The sequence below is a fragment of the Pleurodeles waltl genome, chromosome 1_2, assembly GCF_031143425.1.
Source record: "Pleurodeles waltl isolate 20211129_DDA chromosome 1_2, aPleWal1.hap1.20221129, whole genome shotgun sequence".
In the NCBI taxonomy this organism is placed as follows: domain Eukaryota; kingdom Metazoa; phylum Chordata; class Amphibia; order Caudata; family Salamandridae; genus Pleurodeles; species Pleurodeles waltl.
The window spans coordinates 1,205,500,953-1,205,518,327 of record NC_090437.1 but is presented as its reverse complement, the minus strand read 5'-3'; the positions used below and the strand labels follow the sequence as shown (position 1 = coordinate 1,205,518,327).

Below are 17,375 nucleotides of genomic sequence, written 5' to 3'. Positions count from 1 at the left end.
AGGGCTGCAGAATAAAGCATGTGTTTTTTCCCCTGAAAATGGCATCAACAAAGGGTTTGCGGTGCTAACATCACCATCTTCCCAGCTTTCAGGAACAGGCAGACTTGAATCAGAAAACCACATATTGACACCTTGAGTCATATTCAAGATTGTCGTAATTAGATTTTAATCTTACAAACACCACAATTAAAGATTTAGACTAGAAAGGTGATTTGTGAAGTAAATTTTAACTTATATTTCCTTTCAACTGGATCCCTGCTCTATCCAGAACGATTAATCTCAGTACTCCCTTAGAGTTCTTTTAACTTTGAGGTTGAGTCCGCAGAGGTGGTATCATCCTACTTGGGTGGAGCTAGGTGGTCATATGATGAAGCATGACACTTATGTGTGTGAGAGCACCTAGTTCGTAAGGGAAACCCTCCGACTTTTCATTGAACACCCAGTGACTACTACCACATTGCATCTCAACAAGTAGACCACCAAGTTGGTGGACTACCAACCAGTGGAACAGGTTAACATTTCCTGTTCCGAATGTCTCCCATACACTTTGTGTTATTGATATTGGAGTGTTAAACTGGTTCCATAATGACTGAGGTAAAACCTATGTCAGGAACAGTATTAGGTTGTGTCAAAATATTAAAGTAATACTATTGCAAAATGTACTGCATTACACCGCATACTCGGTCTTTTCTCGCCACATAGTCACATCTGCTCGGCATCAAAAATTGACTTGCAAAAGACAGCCTTAATATCAGTTCCAAGAGTGAATAGGAGTATACTTACCCCAAAATTGCACCCCATAGGAAAACACTTCTCTAGGATATGGATAGCTGCCCAAGTATCTCCTGGATGTAGTCTTTGCTAATTGAACACTTCCCACTTGGCTCAGTATATTTTCCAAAGTGCTTCAGAATATGTAGCTAGGTACAGGTCAAGTACTGTACTATTGTTTTTAAAAACTTGGTGAATAAAGTACATTAGGATTTTTATTTATACATATGTGCATAGTTCCTATCAATTATATACAATACACTGTACACAAAACTATCTAGTAGGTTTATGTTAATGTTTAGGTTTGCTGAAAGAAATAATACTTTTGCACATTACAAATTCTTTCGGTACGCAAATAAACAATTTTAGATTAACATGGTTTCAAGACTGTTTTTACACCCATACAAAAATTGCAAACAATATGATATTATACAGTGGAAAACTCGCAGTAGAAAGCGCTGGTCAAGGCTTTGTTTCATGCCATTTTGGAAAACTACCAGCCGGCGTAAACCGTCTCTGCGTGGCAGACGATGCCGTACACTGTAGGGCGTGCTCTTGGTTTCCGCAGTAATGGAGACAGTGACGAATCAGCATCGCGACCACTCTGTTGCTTCCATTTTACAATGACTACTGATATCGCCACAACCACAACTGCAGATGAAAGAAGCAGGCACAATTAACTGAAGCCAAAACAGGTGCATTCTACTGATTCATGACACTAATGACTGTTAACATCCTAATAAATGTATCTGTAACTACCAATCAGCAATACATATGTCTAACAATGTTCAGCTCAAAAAATAGACCTAGGCATATAACCTAAATACTAACACATAGCTTTTTGTGTTTAAAATCTTGGTCGCCTAGTTAAATTGATTTGTATTGTAGCATTTGTATTGCGCTTACTAACCTTATGTGGGGCTCTGAAGTGTTTACCCATATGGGTAGCAAGCAACACGTCATTATTGAAGTATGAAATCTAGAAGCGGCTTTTGTTTTACAAATTTAGTTGGACATATTTCATTTCGTATCACATTTCAAAACGCACACATACGTCCATCCCATAGACAGTTGTGAAAGATTTTTTATGAATTTATATTTTTGTGCATCCTTAACAATGAGTAGAACGTATTTCACACATGATTTAACATTTACTCACAGATATAGTTCTGCTGAATTTGAAAAACTGTTTTACGATGTGTAGAAATGTGTAATATAATAATTAGGCCTCATATTAAACAAACACCATCTTGTCCAAGATGTAGGTCACCCCCGTCACTTATGTTTCGGTCTCCCTGCCCACCTTCTTTCCGCACAAACTCTGCAGCACATAGTCAATCTGAGTTGTACTGGTTTAGTGTCACTGTTGTTGTCCTGCTCTCAATGAACATTCAGTCACAGTCTGAAACATTGGAAGGTTATTTTGTTGGTTCACTGTAGTTCATTCATTTACATAACACATAGTATGGTTCACATACCTAGTTATAAAATCTGCAGACAAAATTAGCATAGAGGGTGGTGAATCATTATTCATGTAGTGGGTTATTTTTAGGTGTTAAAGCAACATGATGTTCATTTTTCATGCGCACTGATTTGGAGATGAAATTATACATTTGCTCACACCACAGTAAATCGGCAGATTTTTACTTTACTATGTGAACATAATGCATAAATTTCCCCGATTTTCAGACTGAGGAAATGGGGTGTATGATATGATAGTGCGACATCACAGTGTAATAAACTTACCAACACTGTTAGTACCAGTAGGTTTTGTATATTAAACCCTCTAGCACATCCGTGAGTAGCTGTGGCTCTGAGCAACAAGGCTTAAATAACGAAACAAGTGTAAAGCACTTCAACAGCACCAAAATAATTGAGAAGAAATGCTCAAGACACTTAAGAAGTCCAACACAGATTTATATATACGTAGACTGGATTTTTAGAAACCAAAACAAAAGAGATCCACTGGAGGGTTCAGAGGATACAGAGTTTCCAAGGTGTAGAAAAATATGCATTTGTTCACTTAACTGCAAACATGCATTGGCAAATTCAACTTATTAAACACTTAAAAATGTTTCCAAGAAACACTTGGGTAAGTATCAATGCGGGTACTTGTAGTTACTTTGGGTGAGCAACTCTGGTAGGAAGCCAGTCAAGTGGACCAGCAGGGTCTTCAGAAACAGTTACCTCAGCAAGAGAAACAGTTGTCCTTCAGTTTTAGGCACGTCTATAATCTTGCTATAGGTTTGTATGGAAGTGGTCCTGATGCAAGGAATACAGGATGCTTAAGATGCTCAAGGATGCTGTGGCTGCAATGCAGTCAAGGGAGATATATCTGGGGCTAATCCTCAGTCCACAAACAGAGTGAAGTGGTCCTGGCCACAAGGGCTGACATTCCTCAAAGTCCTCTCTTTCCTGGTACAAGTCCAGTTGCCATTGGGGTACCATTAGCGCAGTTACAGTCAAATCCTTTCCTGGGCGGTAACTCCTCTTCCGGGTGACAAAGATGCACTCCGATGACTCTCCTAGCTCCAGCAGACTGGGTGCAACTTTGACTATCAGGTCCTGGCCTGTAGTGCTGCATGGTAGCAGGGCAATGCGAAGATCTGGGCTACCAACTTGCCCCAGCAAGCTTCTTCAGCTGTCATGGCCCTGTGCTACCAACAGGTCAGCCAACATATCCCTGGAGTCTCTTGTTTTGGCTGGGCTCCGTAGACCACATCTACATGAGCAGAACACCGCAGGTACTATCTTCTCCTTTGCAAGCCATCAGGTTCAGCAGGTGCAGCCCACAACGGAGCAGCTTCTTTGTCGGGTCTTTGGTGCAGCAGGGCAGACCTACCAGTCCAGATGATTACTGGGTTCTGGGTGCCAGGGGTACTCTTTTTATGCTCAGTAAATACCCTCATGGAAGGATGTGGTTGGTAGCCAATGGGCTACCAGGTTCCTTCCGTCCTGATGACCACTTCCTGTGAATTGTGGAACCGGCTACCGATGAACTATTCTGCCCACCTCCAACATGGCAGAAACCCTTTCTTTTGATACAAAGCTCCCTAGCCCAACCCAGAAGTGTGTTGGCAAAAAGAGGTCTGGACGCCCCTGGAAAACCTGTTTGGCAACTGATTTCCCCTCTCCTGCCAGAGTCAGCCTGTCTACCAAATTAATAAGGCAGCCCCTCTCCCAAGTAGTTCCAATTTGCTATTCAGAGGTGGCTTCTCCTTTGAAGCTCCTCTTTTGGGCCAACACCAGTGTGGTGTAAATCCAGGGAGAAGTAACACTTCTCTCCTGTACAGACTGCTATTGTCTTCTTTCCTGGAATTCGCTCACACATCTCCCTGGGAGGGCAGAAAGCTGCCTCATGGACAGGCCCCATGTGTGACTGTACACAGGTACAGGAGATTTAGGGAAACAAAGTGGCAACTTTGTAAAAATTGCACACTGCAACAAGTTAGATATATATAGACTTGGGCATCAAGTCGGTCTTAGCGTAACGATTGTTGGATACCTTACAGTACTCCCAGTCAGAAGTTAGCAGGGCTGCACTGGGCTGAACTGGGAACCCAAAGCAGCCCTAATTGTGTCGGGCCTCTGGGTCAGGTGGGGGGAGAGGAGTGGAAGGGAGGGAGGACGATGTACTGTTGCTTTTGTTCTTTTGTTGCTGGGGGCGGATATTGCAGCACAGCTGCAAAATCAGCCCTCCAGTAACAAAACGGGCCCCCACAGTTGAAAAACCCACCCCCGCTCTTCCGGCCTACTGGCAAAACACCCGATGCCCGGTCCGAACAGTCCGGCCCTGGGGCTGCAGTGGCAGCCTGCAAATCTGCACTTGCTGATGGGGCTACTAGCCTTTTCCACAGTAAAAATATGTGTGGGTTTTTACTGTTGGGACATACTCCACTCTATTATACTGCATCCCACATTCAGGCTCAATAGACTTGTGCATATTTAAAAGGAAAGGTAGGGCTTTTCCATTGCTTTAAATGGCAAAATTTGAGCTAACAGTTTAAATCGGCCATTCAAGTCTGTAGTGGCAGACTGGGAGCCATGTTTTACCCGGGGTGATCCTCTAACTTACAGGTGCTGGGTACCCTCGGTACCATATATTAGGGACTTACAGGTAGTTTAGCTTATGACAATTGGGTATCAGCCAGTCAACCACATACAATGTAATCCCTTCTGTGCGGCGGACGTAATGGTTACGTCCTGCGGCACAGTGCTGCTGTGCCCAGGACGTAACCATTACGTCCTGGGCACACAGCCCAGAGGGAGCGCTAGCGCTCCCTCTGTGGGGTTCCCCCCCACCCCCCCCAAGTCAGGGATGGAAGGGGAAGCCCTTCCCCTTCTACCCCTGGCCCCCCGCCCCCTGTGACGTCAGCTCACGAGCGCCGATTGCTTCCAGCGCGATCGGAAGAGAAATGCTTTGCATTTCTCTTCTGATCACGTGGGGGAGGCCGAGAGAGGCTTCAAAGGAAAGTTATTTTCTTCCCTTTGAAGTCTCTCTCTGCGTTTTGGCAGCCGGATTGAAAGCAATCCGCTGTCAAAACGCCCCCTAGACACCAGGGATGCCTTTTTAAAAATGAAATTAACATAATGGAGCGACCCCAGGGGCAGAAACCTCTAGGCACAAAAAATTTTTTTTTTGTTTTTTTTGTTTTGTTTTTTGTTTTAGAGGTGGGGAGCGACCTCTTAGGCAAGGGTCGCTCCCATAGGGGGCAAATTATATTTTAGGCCATTTCTGCCTCCCAGGGGGGCATATCAGCCTATTTTAATTAGGCCGATCTGCCCCCAAGGGAGGCAGAAACCACTAGGCACCGGGGATTTTTTTTTTTGTTGTTTTACAGATGGGGAGCGTCCCCTTAGGCAAGGGTCGCTCCCCTGGAGGAGCAAATTGTATTTAGGCCATTTCTGCCCGCTCTGGGGGCAGATCGGCCGATTTTAGGTCAATCTGCCCCCAAGGGGGGCAGAAACCACTAGGCACCCCGTAGGCAAGGGTCGCTCCCCCGGAGGGGTAGGGGGGCAAATTTATTTTAGGCCATTTCTGCCCCCCCGGGGCAGGCTGAGCTAAAGGCCAAAATCCACAGGTAGGCACTTTGCAAAAAAACACTTCTGTTTTCTGTGAAAAAATGTGATGTGTCCACGTTGTGTTTTGGGCCATTTCCTTTCGTGGGCGCTAGGCCCACCCACACAAGTGAGGTACCATTTTTATCAGGAGACTTGGGGGAACGCTGGGTGGAAGGACATTTGTGGCTCCTCTCAGATTCCAGAACTTTCTATCACCGAAATGTGAGGGAAATGTGTTTTTTTAGCCAAATTTTGAGGTTTGCAAAGGATTCTGGGTAACAGAACCTGGTCAGAGCCCCACAAGTCACCCCATCTTGGATTCCCCTAGGTCTCTAGTTTTCAAAAATGCACAGGTTTGGTAGGTTTCCCTAGGTGCTGGCTGAGCTAGAGGCCAAAATCTACAGGTAGGCACTTTGCAAAAAACACCTCTGTTTTCTGTCAAAAAATTTGATGTGTCCAAGTTGTGTTTTGGGGCATTTCCTTTCGTGGGCGCTAGGCCTACCCACACAAGTGAGGTACCATTTTTATCGGGAGACTTGGGGGGAACGCTGGGTGGAAGGAAATTTGTGGCTCCTCTCAGATTCCAGAACTTTCTGTCACCGAAATGTGAGGAAAATGTGTTTTTTTAGCCAAATTTTGAGGTTTGCAAAGGATTCTGGGTAACAGAACCTGGTCAGAGCCCCTCAAGTCACCCCATCTTGGATTCCCCTATGTCTCTAGTTTTCAAAAATGTGCTGGTTTGGTAGGTTTCCCTAGGTGCCCGCTGAGCTAGAGGCCAAAATCTACAGGTAGGAACTTTGCAAAAAACACCTCTGTTTTCTGTAAAAAAAATGTGATGTGTCCACGTTGTGTTTTGGGGCATTTCCTTTTGTGGGCGCTAGGCCTACCCACACAAGTGAGGTACCATTTGTATCAGGAGACTTGGGAGAACGCTGTGTGGAAGGAAATGTGTGGCTCCTCTCAGATTCCAGAACTTTCTGTCACCGAAATGTGAGGAAAATGTGTTTTTTTAGCCAAATTTTGAGGTTTGCAAAGGATTCTGGGTAACAGAACCTGGTCGGAGCCCCACAAGTCACCCCATCTTGGATTCCTCTAGGAGTCTAGTTTTAAAAAATGCACAGGTTTGGTAGGTTTCCCTAGGTGCCGGTTGAGCTAGAGGCCAAAATCTACAGGTAGGCACTTTGCAAAATACACCTCTGTTTTCTGTCAAAAAATGGGATGTGTCCACGTTGTGTTTTGGGGCATTTCCTGTCGCGGGCGCTAGGCCTACCCACACAAGTGAGGTATCATTTTTATCAGGAGACTTGGGGGAACATAGAATAGCAAAACAAGTTTGAGAAACGCCCTGTAATTCACATGCTAGTATGGGCACCCCGGAATTCAGAGATGTGCAAATAACCACTGCTCCTCAACACCTTATCTTGTGCCCATTTTGGAAATACAAAGGTTTTCTTGATAGCTATTTTTTTACTCTCTATATTTCAGCAAATTTATTGCTGTATACCCGGTATAGAATGAAAACCCAAGGCAGGGTGCAGGTCATTTATTGGCTCTGGGTACCTAGAGTTCTTGATGAACCTACAAGTCCTATATATCCCCGCAACCAGAAGAGTCCAGCAGACGTAACGATATATTGCTTTAAAAAATCTGACATTGCAGGAAAAAGTTAGAGTAAAACGTAGAGAAAAATTGCAGATTGTTTCACCTCAATTTAAAAAAAAAAAAATTCAGTTGTTATTTTCTGTAGGAAACCCTTGTAAGATCTACACAAATTACCCCTTGCTGAATTCAGAATTGTGTCTACTTTTCAGAAATGTTTCGGTTTCTGGGATCCAGCATTGGTTTCATGCCCATTTCTGTCACTGACTGGAAGGAGGCTGAAAGCACAAAAAAATCGTAAAAATGGGGTATGTCCCAGTAAAATGTCAAAAGTGTGTTGAAAAATTGAGTTTTCTGATTCAAGTCTGCCTGTTCCTGAAAGCTGGTGATTTTAGCACCGTAATCCCTTTGTTGATGCCATTTTCAGGGGAAAAACCACAAGCCTTCTTCTGTAGCCCCTTTTTCCCATTTTTTTGAAAAAAACTAACTTTTCACTGTATTTTGGCTAATTTCTTGGCGTCCTTCTGGGGAACCCACAAAGTCTGGGTACCTCTAGAATCCCTAGGATGTTGGAAAAAAAGGACGCAAATTTGCGTGGGTAGCTTATGTGAACAAAAAGTTATGAGGGCCTAAGCGCGAACTGCCCCAAATAGCCAAAAAAAGGCTCGGCACAGGAGTGGGAAAAGGCCTTGCAGCGAAGTGGTTAAGGTCAGGGCACAGGCACTGAAATCTGGTTGGCAGGCCTCAATGCACTCTCAAGAGTAGAAAAACCAGCATCAACAGTCCAAAACTCTGGGAGTGATCATACAGAAAAAAGGCATTTCCTTACAAAGGGATACAGTCAGTTTCTTCTCCGATTTTGCTGCCCACATGGTACTTAGAGCAATTTAAATTCTCGCATTTCCTATATACCACTACATTGAGAGCCTTCATAGCAATGACTCCGTACTGCTTTCTTTTTTTTTTAATTCTGTAATAAAACCCTTTATCTTTATTGATCTAGAGCTCCATTACTCAGTGACCCAAACCACTTATTTAATTGATTAGGTTTTCTCATTTTTATTCTTGGGAGGTGCCTAAATACTGGGGCATATTGCCTCACAAAACAGGTTTAACTCCATCTCTGTTCCAGTGAAATGTGTGCACTCTGATTCACGTACATTTTAAGAGTGTCTACATTTTGGGGTACATTTTTCTCCCACACAGTTCACTTTCTTAGCATTTTTCTAAAGAGCAAATACTTTTTTGTGAAGTCTTTTAAAAGGTTAATACCAATGGTAATTGGACTTGTGTGTTCACCAGCAGCCCCAATTAACATCCAAAGACTTATATTTATTTTATTAGCAGTCTTATACAGAGGGTACTAGACACAAAGGGTTCTTTTTGACAGTGTTACAGGAACAACATTTTTCTAGTGTCACACAGTTGTATGTTTCTGCATAATGGTGAGACACTAATATTTGAAGCACTCATAAGAACAGTTGTGATAGGGTTCTCTGTTTCATGAACAGAGGGTGTTAGGTGCACAGATTCAGCAATTTGCAGAAAGCATCTCCCTCTTGAGGTGGCTAGTTTTTGTTCAGGGTATTTGGAAGTGCCAAGGTGCATTATTGTGTGATGCACTATGTTGACTCCAGTCCCAAGACAAGTCCCACTGACATATCTAAGACTGCCTTCACAGGAGACAGACTCAACTAGCTGATATCGACAAGTAAAGCTTTTACGTAATTGTGTATCAACATAATCTGTGATTGCACCACAATTTTTAATTCTGATATAAAATGTTTAAACACTAGAAGTTTAAATTGGCACCAGGCATATTTACATGGGCAAGAAGATTCAGAGCTTTATCCAGCATAATGCTAAGATATCATGTGCATTTAAGCAGTTCAGTACATTAAAGGGAGACCAGCCATGATTGGACTGGGACTAAGACTTGAGGTTTGAAAATTAGCTGAAATTTGGTTTTAAATAGGGCAAGTTTCAAGTGCAGAAAAGACAACAATGAATGTCTATGGCTGCCCTAGAAGGATTAGGCCCTCAGGGGGTGCAACCTTCAGGTATAACTGTATGGAGATTCTAAAATGGTTCAGAATGTGAGAAGCAAGGTCCGAGACACCAATGTGGTGATACAATAATGCTTTGAAATACTCCCTGTCTTAGAGAAAAATGCCTAAGACAGCACTTCTCAATTATATTTGCTGGACTTTTATCAGGCAGCTTGATAGCCAGCTCAGTACTGCACACCATTTTAACCCATTCTTTCCTTGAGTGTGTTAAGTAGGGCATTTTTTTTTATTGTTATTAACATTTTCCTATGTAACATGCAATGTAAGCTCACAACATGACGCATTCAAAAGCACCTTAAGATCATACATTAGGCATACACTTAAGAGACATCTAGCCAAGGTGATCGGTCTTGGCACTTCTCATGGGAGCCCAGTGTGTCCATCGTATCACGGGGAATGTAAGTCTCTTCTGAATTCCCACAGGCCACCCCCTTCGCTCCTGCTGGGAGGAGAATATGTTTGCCATTAGGGTTCTGTATCAGTGTCTTGTTGTGTGGGTTCTTGCTGATCAGTGAAAACCAGTTGATATGTTCTCTCCACATAGCCCACACCCAGTCAAATTTATTGGGACAACCTTTGGCTGCATAAACGACCTTCTCCGCCCCCATGAACGTGTCCATCCCATCAGTCTACTGGGTCTTGGTAGGTATAGTGGGTGATCTCCAGTTTTGTCGGATATCCTTTTCGCCACTATCCAAGTGTGCAAAAGATTTACTTTTTCCTTAGGAGATCAATGCCCCAGAGACCCTCTGAAGTATAAATTGAGGATTATGTTGTATCTCCTCTTCAAGTACAACACTGAGTTCCAGCAGTATCATGTCCCAATACCTCCAAGATCTTTTGGCACCTCTACATTGATAGGGATGCCTCCAGGCATCTGAGACAATTGGGTGAGGGCATCTTCCCCAGTTTGTGAAGCTTAGCCTATCTAAGTAGACCCTGTGTATGATCTTCAATTGAATAAGGTGGAAGATCAATAGCATGGCAACCTTCTGGGGATGCATCAGGGTAGCCTCCCAGTCAACATACTCAATCTCTCCCAGGTCCTTATCCCACAGTTGTCAAAGGCGCCCTAGGTTGACTGGAGTATTATTTATATTGACACTGTAGAGTGGGGAGAAGCCCCCCCCAGACCCTGGCCCACTGGTTCCAGCAGCAGGACATTTTTCAGGGAACTAACTCAGGAAGGTCTTACCAGTCTATCCCATTGGTGTGGAAGGAGTGTCATAGATGTGTGTATTTGTAAACTTTGGTGTGTAAAAGGTCATATTCTGCTTGGAGACTCTCAAATGACCTGACTGTTCCGTTTGCTATGACATCCCGTATCTTAGAGATCACAAGTAAGACCCATCTGACAAAGCCCTTTAGTCTGTGTACCTTCATAAGCAGCAATCCTTCCCAGAGTTGAGTTTTATCCGTGACCCTTCCTCTCCATCACATATGGATGTGTTCCTTGTCCCAGGCCACCAGTGCAAAACAAACCATCATGGAAACAGTGCTGCCAGGTGTGGTCAACCATGGCACATCTGTCCAGCTGGAACACCGGGTCTCCAGCCGCTGCGTGGGCCCAATCATGAATGGTCTGAAGCTGGTAGACCCAGTAGTATACACTTAGGTGCGGGAGGGCAATCCCCCTATTATACATGTATCTGAGAACAGGGCCACCCAGCTCCGAAAGCGGGGCCCGAATACAAGGGGCTAGTGTTAAACATTTATTGCAGACACAGAGCCAGTAAGCAAGAGACACACTCAACAAAGAAATCAGACACTAATTTATTAAAATAACAGATTGTTATATTAAATTAGACACCAAGATCATCGTAATCGGCGAAGTACTTTGTGAGTTAATATTAAAGTCACAATAAAAAAAAACATATTGTGAGCTTCAATGGTAATTTTATCCTATAGGGAATAAACATAGCGGGTAGAGTCACTTAGCAACGACTTACAGGACTGTTCTGCTGAACTTAAGGTGAGCATGGGGTAAGGTCCTAGGCACCAACAGGTCACCTCGAGAGGCACTGAGGAATCTGGGTGCAGAGGTGCATTTCGGCATCCAGTGCCCTGTTGGCTTCAATGAGCAACAGTCATGTGGCAAAGAGGGTGCAAAGTGGAGACTGTGAGTCCAGCTGTACCGGAAAGAGGCTCAGGTCTTGAGGGTCTTGGACATGCAGTCGGTCCACTCAAACTCTGGGTGGGGGACTCGTGTGCAGTAGTGCTATGTCTGGCAGGGTCACGCTGTTGAAAACTCTTGTGGCTCTTCGTCCCTGCAGAAAGAGGCTGAAAGTGACGACTGTGGAACCAGTCTGCCTCAACCCAACGGTGGGCGCAGCATTTGGGGGTCTCGGATCGCAGCAGTCAAAAACTCACTCTGTGTCTTGGTGACCTGGTGAGGAGGGGAAACAGGACAGTGGGGCCACTCTCAATCCTGGCATTGTGGATCCTGACATCCCTTGACAGTAGGTCTGCCTTTGTGCAGTCGGAGTCCGGATTGGACCACCAACAAGCCTTGGCTGCTGCAAGGGGTCCAGTACCCCAGATACAGGTGTAGGGAGACTTAGAGCAGGATCAGCATCTTGGGGCTTTGGTGAAGTGGCTCGGATGATCTTTTGAGCTCCAAACAATCTCCTGGCTCGACTTTCCCTTGGTGGGCCTGAAGTGCAATGGGACGGAGTACTGGACTTTGCAAGTGGTGCCTGCATATGCAGGGGAGCAGCTCCTCTGATCCAAGGGAGATATTTTCAAGTTGCTGGACAGTCCTCCAAGGGCTTTGGGGAAGGATGTCCAGCTCTTTGCGAAGTCGGTCCCAGTGATGGTTGAAGGGTAAACAGTCTGGCAGGGTTTTTACGCCAATCTTTGATGCAGGTCTTCAGTTTTCGCTCTCGTCGGACCTTCTTTCTGCCTCAGTTCCCAGTAGTAAAATCTGAGTTCCTGGTGTCAGGGGGCCACCTAAATACTCAATTTAGGGGCATTAAGGGATGTTTAGGGTAGTAGCCAATGGACTTCTTACCCCCGAGGTCACTACACCCCCTAGATGACCACCTTTCTGTGGGGAGTGGGTATCACCCTCTCCCAGAGTTCCTAATTCTACCACACACAAGATGGTGGAATTCTTCTTTTTGTGTGCACTTCAGGTAGTCCACTCTAGGGGTGTGACTAGCCTAACACGCCTCCTGACTATCTAATTTCCTGCCTGTCATGACGCCAAATGGGGCTCAGGGCAGGGGGTTGCGTCTCCCAGGACTTCGGGAAGTCAAGGGTCGCATATCAAAGGCCTAGTAGGTTTCAGGGGGCACCGCTAAGGTGCCCTCTGGGTGCACGTCACAATAAGTCCAATACTGGCACCAGTATTGATCAGTGTTCATTTAATAAGATGAGGGTGTTTGATACCAATCTAGCAGTAGAATTAGACATCGTAGGGGCAATATCTGCTCACGCAGACATGCCCTCACATGCATTATAATGCACCCTGCCTTAAGGCACTTAAGGCCTGCTTTAGGGGTGACTTACACAATCATCGTGGGAGCAATATCTGCTTCCACCAACATTAGGTGGGAAAGGCACCATCTTCATAAGGCTATCCATATCTACCCTTGAGGAGTATGACTTTAATTCAGCATGATAGAAGACTGCCAAGTGTGACATTTCTCCCTCTCTATGAATATTCCATGCTTTGACCTCTACCCCTCAATGTCGGTGTCCCAAAGCATATCTCCTCCGGTAAGTACATGGCACAGAATTAATAGCCATTTGTGGAGTGAACTATAAAACAGGGTACTTTTGTTACAGCTGTTTAATTAAACTGGAAATGTTTCTGTGTACAGTATCTTTTGGTAGGGTTATAGAAGTGACAATACAGGATGAAGAAAAATGTCATCAAATCTGATAGTTAAATTTAATTTAGATTTCCATGCTCATTCTCAACGCTGTATATTATGCGATATGAGATTTAATACCTCATGAAGCAGATTAAATGTTCATTTTGCTCTTAAAATGTTTTAAATCAGTAAATTTTTCTGTGATGTTAAGGTTCATATCTTAGGACATGCAAGAGGTTAGCACAGGCATTAATATGTTTTTAAAACAGGGGCACTATTGTATCTAGATCTTTTTCATTAGGATGAGTATCAAAGGACATTTTCAAATTTAAGGAATATTCATGCCCTTTTTTCCCTTTTGAGTATACATCATCATGGATGTACTTTTCCAGAGGATAGACACAAGAGAGAAGATCTTAGATGTTTTTTTAGGATGCTTGGAAATAGATTTTTTGTTTGTTAATTAACTACAGTTTTATGTCAGCTTAAAAGAGGCAGCACATGAAGTCATGAGCCCTGTGTGGTCAGTAGACTTCTCAGTTTAGATTAATGTCCACTCTACTGTTGCAGCCAGGGAGTGAAAATAAGAGGTTTGCATATCACATGTGCTACTATGAGTTCAGAAAAATGAAAACATTTCCTGATACGGACTGCTTGGACTTTGTGAATCTCTACACAGTTAACCACACATGATGCCTGCTCACTTCCAACTCTGCAAGTCAGGACAGGCTTTAGTACTGGTGGTGTCTGGTGCAACAATTTTTTTTGGCAGTGCCTCACTTCACCTCCCTCAAGACGTCCTCCTCGGATTCCTTCACTACCACCCGGCAAAAGTACCCCTAATCTCTCCGTATCCCCTCTCTCACATACATTTTACTGGTTTTAAAGCACTGGGAGAGGCCGGCTTTACTATTCCGCTCAGCTATTCACAAAGTACAGATCTGTTCTTTGCAGCAGGCATATTAACACACTGCCGAGTCAAAACTGCCACTAGACAAAACTCCATTCAATCTCTCTAGCAGCAACATTTATCACAAGAGTCATCTTGATATTTTTATTGCTGCCGGAAAGTTGGAGGCACAAGGGACTCTGCAACAGGTGTGTTAAAATTGTAAGTTTTGCTTAACACAGCGTCCCCCCTTAAAGTCAGAGCCCCCCCTTCCATGTCACCGCCCAGTGCACTGCACCAGTCGCACCGCCCTAAAGCCAGCCCTGCTGCAAATTATTCATTACCAGTGGTTAATACTACCCATTACTCACAAACGGCAAATATCGTCAGTATTGCTATGGTTAGAGGTGCCAATACACAGGTGTCTCCTGCTTTACGAAAAAAGGTTTCCATACAATACTGCGGCTCTGTGCTACCGGCTGGGCAGAATGCATCCGACGGACACTGTATTGGGTTTACATCTGGGCTCTAAACAGAAAAAAAAAACACTCTCAAAAACATTAAATTAAATTAACACACAATTTGAAAGTAGCTAAGAGACGTTTAGAGAAGTAAAGTTACAAGAAATAAGAATGATCAAACACTTAAACAGTTGGTTCATGCCATCCTCTTCCCCAAAGACATTTAAAAGTATGTTGTGGCACACAACAGTAATGCCTATATCCCCCATCCATGAAGAGCAAGACTATACCCTGCCCTTGCTAAGAAACTGATGAATACTTTTTGAGGAGTATATATCAGTACAAGACAACTGGTGAGGGAATTAATAAATCTGCTGTAGGCAACTGTTTTTACATAAAGCAACCAGTTTCACTATTGATGGCAAACATACATCTTACATTTCAGTTCCCCGAATTGATAAAGTATTCATCCTAGAACATACCTCAGTTCATTCTTTTCAGAATATTTTATATGAAAAAACATATTTAGGATTATGTTTAGAGGATGTCACCATGTTGGTAAAAGGGTAACTATGCCTATGCTTATATACCTATTTCTATCATTCAAGACCACAGCTTTTGCTACTTCAAACTATCTGCATTCCAGAAATTGTACAACCTGACCTGAGGTTGGATCTAGGACTTCTGTGTTACATAATATGTAGATGTATAGATGGGTAGCTATTAATAATGGAGTTGATTTCGACCTTGCATTCCAAGTGACTTCAGAAAGACAATGAGAAGAATGTTTGAGTGGTCAATAATGTCACTTGAAACCCCTCAGTTGAGAACTCCCCATTGTTGAAAACGATCCATCTGCAATTTAAAGTTGCATTAAGACCCACCACAAATTCCTGTTCCTTTGCTCAGCTCATCCAGGGTTTCTGACCACTGACAAAATGGAACTCGTTTTTCACTTCTCAAGTTAAAATGGTATACTTTGGATTAGAACTCAAGTCTTCTGGCTTCACTAGTTAACATATTATATATACATGTTTGCATACTTGGAAGTGATGGAAAGGGTAGGACTTTTGGAAAGTTTTCACTGCCAATAGTACGACTTTATTGTTGAGCTCGCGATATTTCAGTACATGCACTGACTTCCTCAAATGACTAGTATAGAATAATTTTCATAGTCATACAAAAATACCTGCGAGTAACGTATCAAGAATTAATGGAATACCTGACCCAGAGTCAAAGTTTTTTCAACATCAACATCAATTCCCCAAGATATCAAGTTCACAGTACCCTAGGATTTCCAAATAAGAACCTTGGGGGAAAGCTGTTAATCATTTAAATTAGTATCCACATTTGAGATTTAATGGTACTCTGACCCAATTTTGCATGGACAGAAAGTAATTATGCACAGCATCGAAAAAGACTCAATGTCACATATTTCCTTTGAACATCCCAGTTTCAGAAAACTAACAAAAACATTTTATATCGTGTACAGAGAGCTGGGAATGCCATGCAAAGGAAGAAACAAGCAGATGTACATCTAGTCTGAGTCCAGTAGCATGTACTCTGGACACCTCTGGCCCATTCATAAAGGCATTTTGGATTATGGATAGTAGGGATCCTGTAATACCCCTTAATGTGCGCTTGATCGACTGAGTTGGCACCAAAACATCCAACATGGGAGGATGCAAAGTATATTTGTATACAAATAGTACAGATAGAAAAGACTGTGCAGTTTTACTAAGATGGAGTTTGATGTTTCAGGGCAATTCTGCAAAGGCATGCGAGTAAGTAAAAGAATACTCTTGTAGTACTAGTTACCATGCTCTGAAATATTTAGTGAATCCGTCCCTTACTCAAACATTTACTGCACTATCTCCCATACCAGCGCTTTATTTGAGCTGGTGGAGGCCATCAGAACTTATTTTTCTGCCTCATATCTTTAGCGAGGAGAAGATAGGGAAACACACATCGGAAACACAGATCAAGAGAAAGACAGAAAAACTGTTGTAAAGGGTGAAAGCAGAATCCAGGAAAAGTGAGATGAAGGGGCAGGGAGTGTCTGGTGGTGGCGATGGGAGACATGAGGTGTTTTAAGACTACCAGCCTCTGTATTCGGCGCGCCGATGTTTAATAGTGCCGACCTCTGAGCAGAGCTTTGGGGACCGGCACTCTTTCTTTTACAAATTCAGCACTGCCAATTTCCCATAGTGTACTGACTGCTATACGTTTCGTTTCCTATGAAGTCCTGAGCCCCATAGCATTCCAACATTTACCACTTTGGGACGTTCAGTTTCAGATTTAAAAAAAAAAAAAAAAAAAAAAAAAAAACTTACTGGGCAATAGTGGTTCTCCGGACACTGGTCACAACTTGCTTTCCCCGTCTCAGTTTGAAAATCGCCAGCTTCACAGACACGGCACATGTCGTCATCGGAACCTTTAAACATTCCTAAGCACAGGGAAAAAAGAACACATCAACATATAAAAACGGAAACAATGAGATAAACCTTTTTATGTTTAATTGTACCATAAAGGTCTTTACCAGCTTGGCGTTCAAGTGCACCGAGTTTAAAACCTTTACTATACTGCACAGTGCTCTGGATAATCGGCCTGTTTTTCTGTCCACGCGACTATTAAGGGCACTCGACCCTTTAGTGTAGAGCCCAACAGTGAATGTAGCCTTAATAGGCTGCATGCAAGGCTGAGATTT

At 43.4% G+C, this 17,375-nt stretch overlaps 1 protein-coding gene across 3 annotated transcripts in view; it reads right to left on the bottom strand.

Moving 5' to 3' along the window:
* Positions 1-968: 968 nt before the first annotated feature.
* Positions 969-17,375, bottom strand: part of LOC138249750 (signal peptide, CUB and EGF-like domain-containing protein 1) — a 325,594-nt gene continuing 309,187 nt past the window's right edge. For 2 of the 3 annotated variants that reach the window (XM_069203833.1, XM_069203816.1), the window contains 3 exons: positions 17,002-17,114; positions 14,579-14,735; positions 969-1,422 (listed from right to left, as the gene is read on the bottom strand). In XM_069203833.1, the coding sequence (XP_069059934.1) occupies positions 1,265-1,422; positions 14,579-14,735; positions 17,002-17,114 (428 nt within the window). In that variant the 3' untranslated portion in view covers positions 969-1,264. The remainder of the gene's footprint in view (positions 1,423-14,578; positions 14,736-17,001; positions 17,115-17,375) is intronic. The other variant, XM_069203825.1, reaches the window with a different exon arrangement.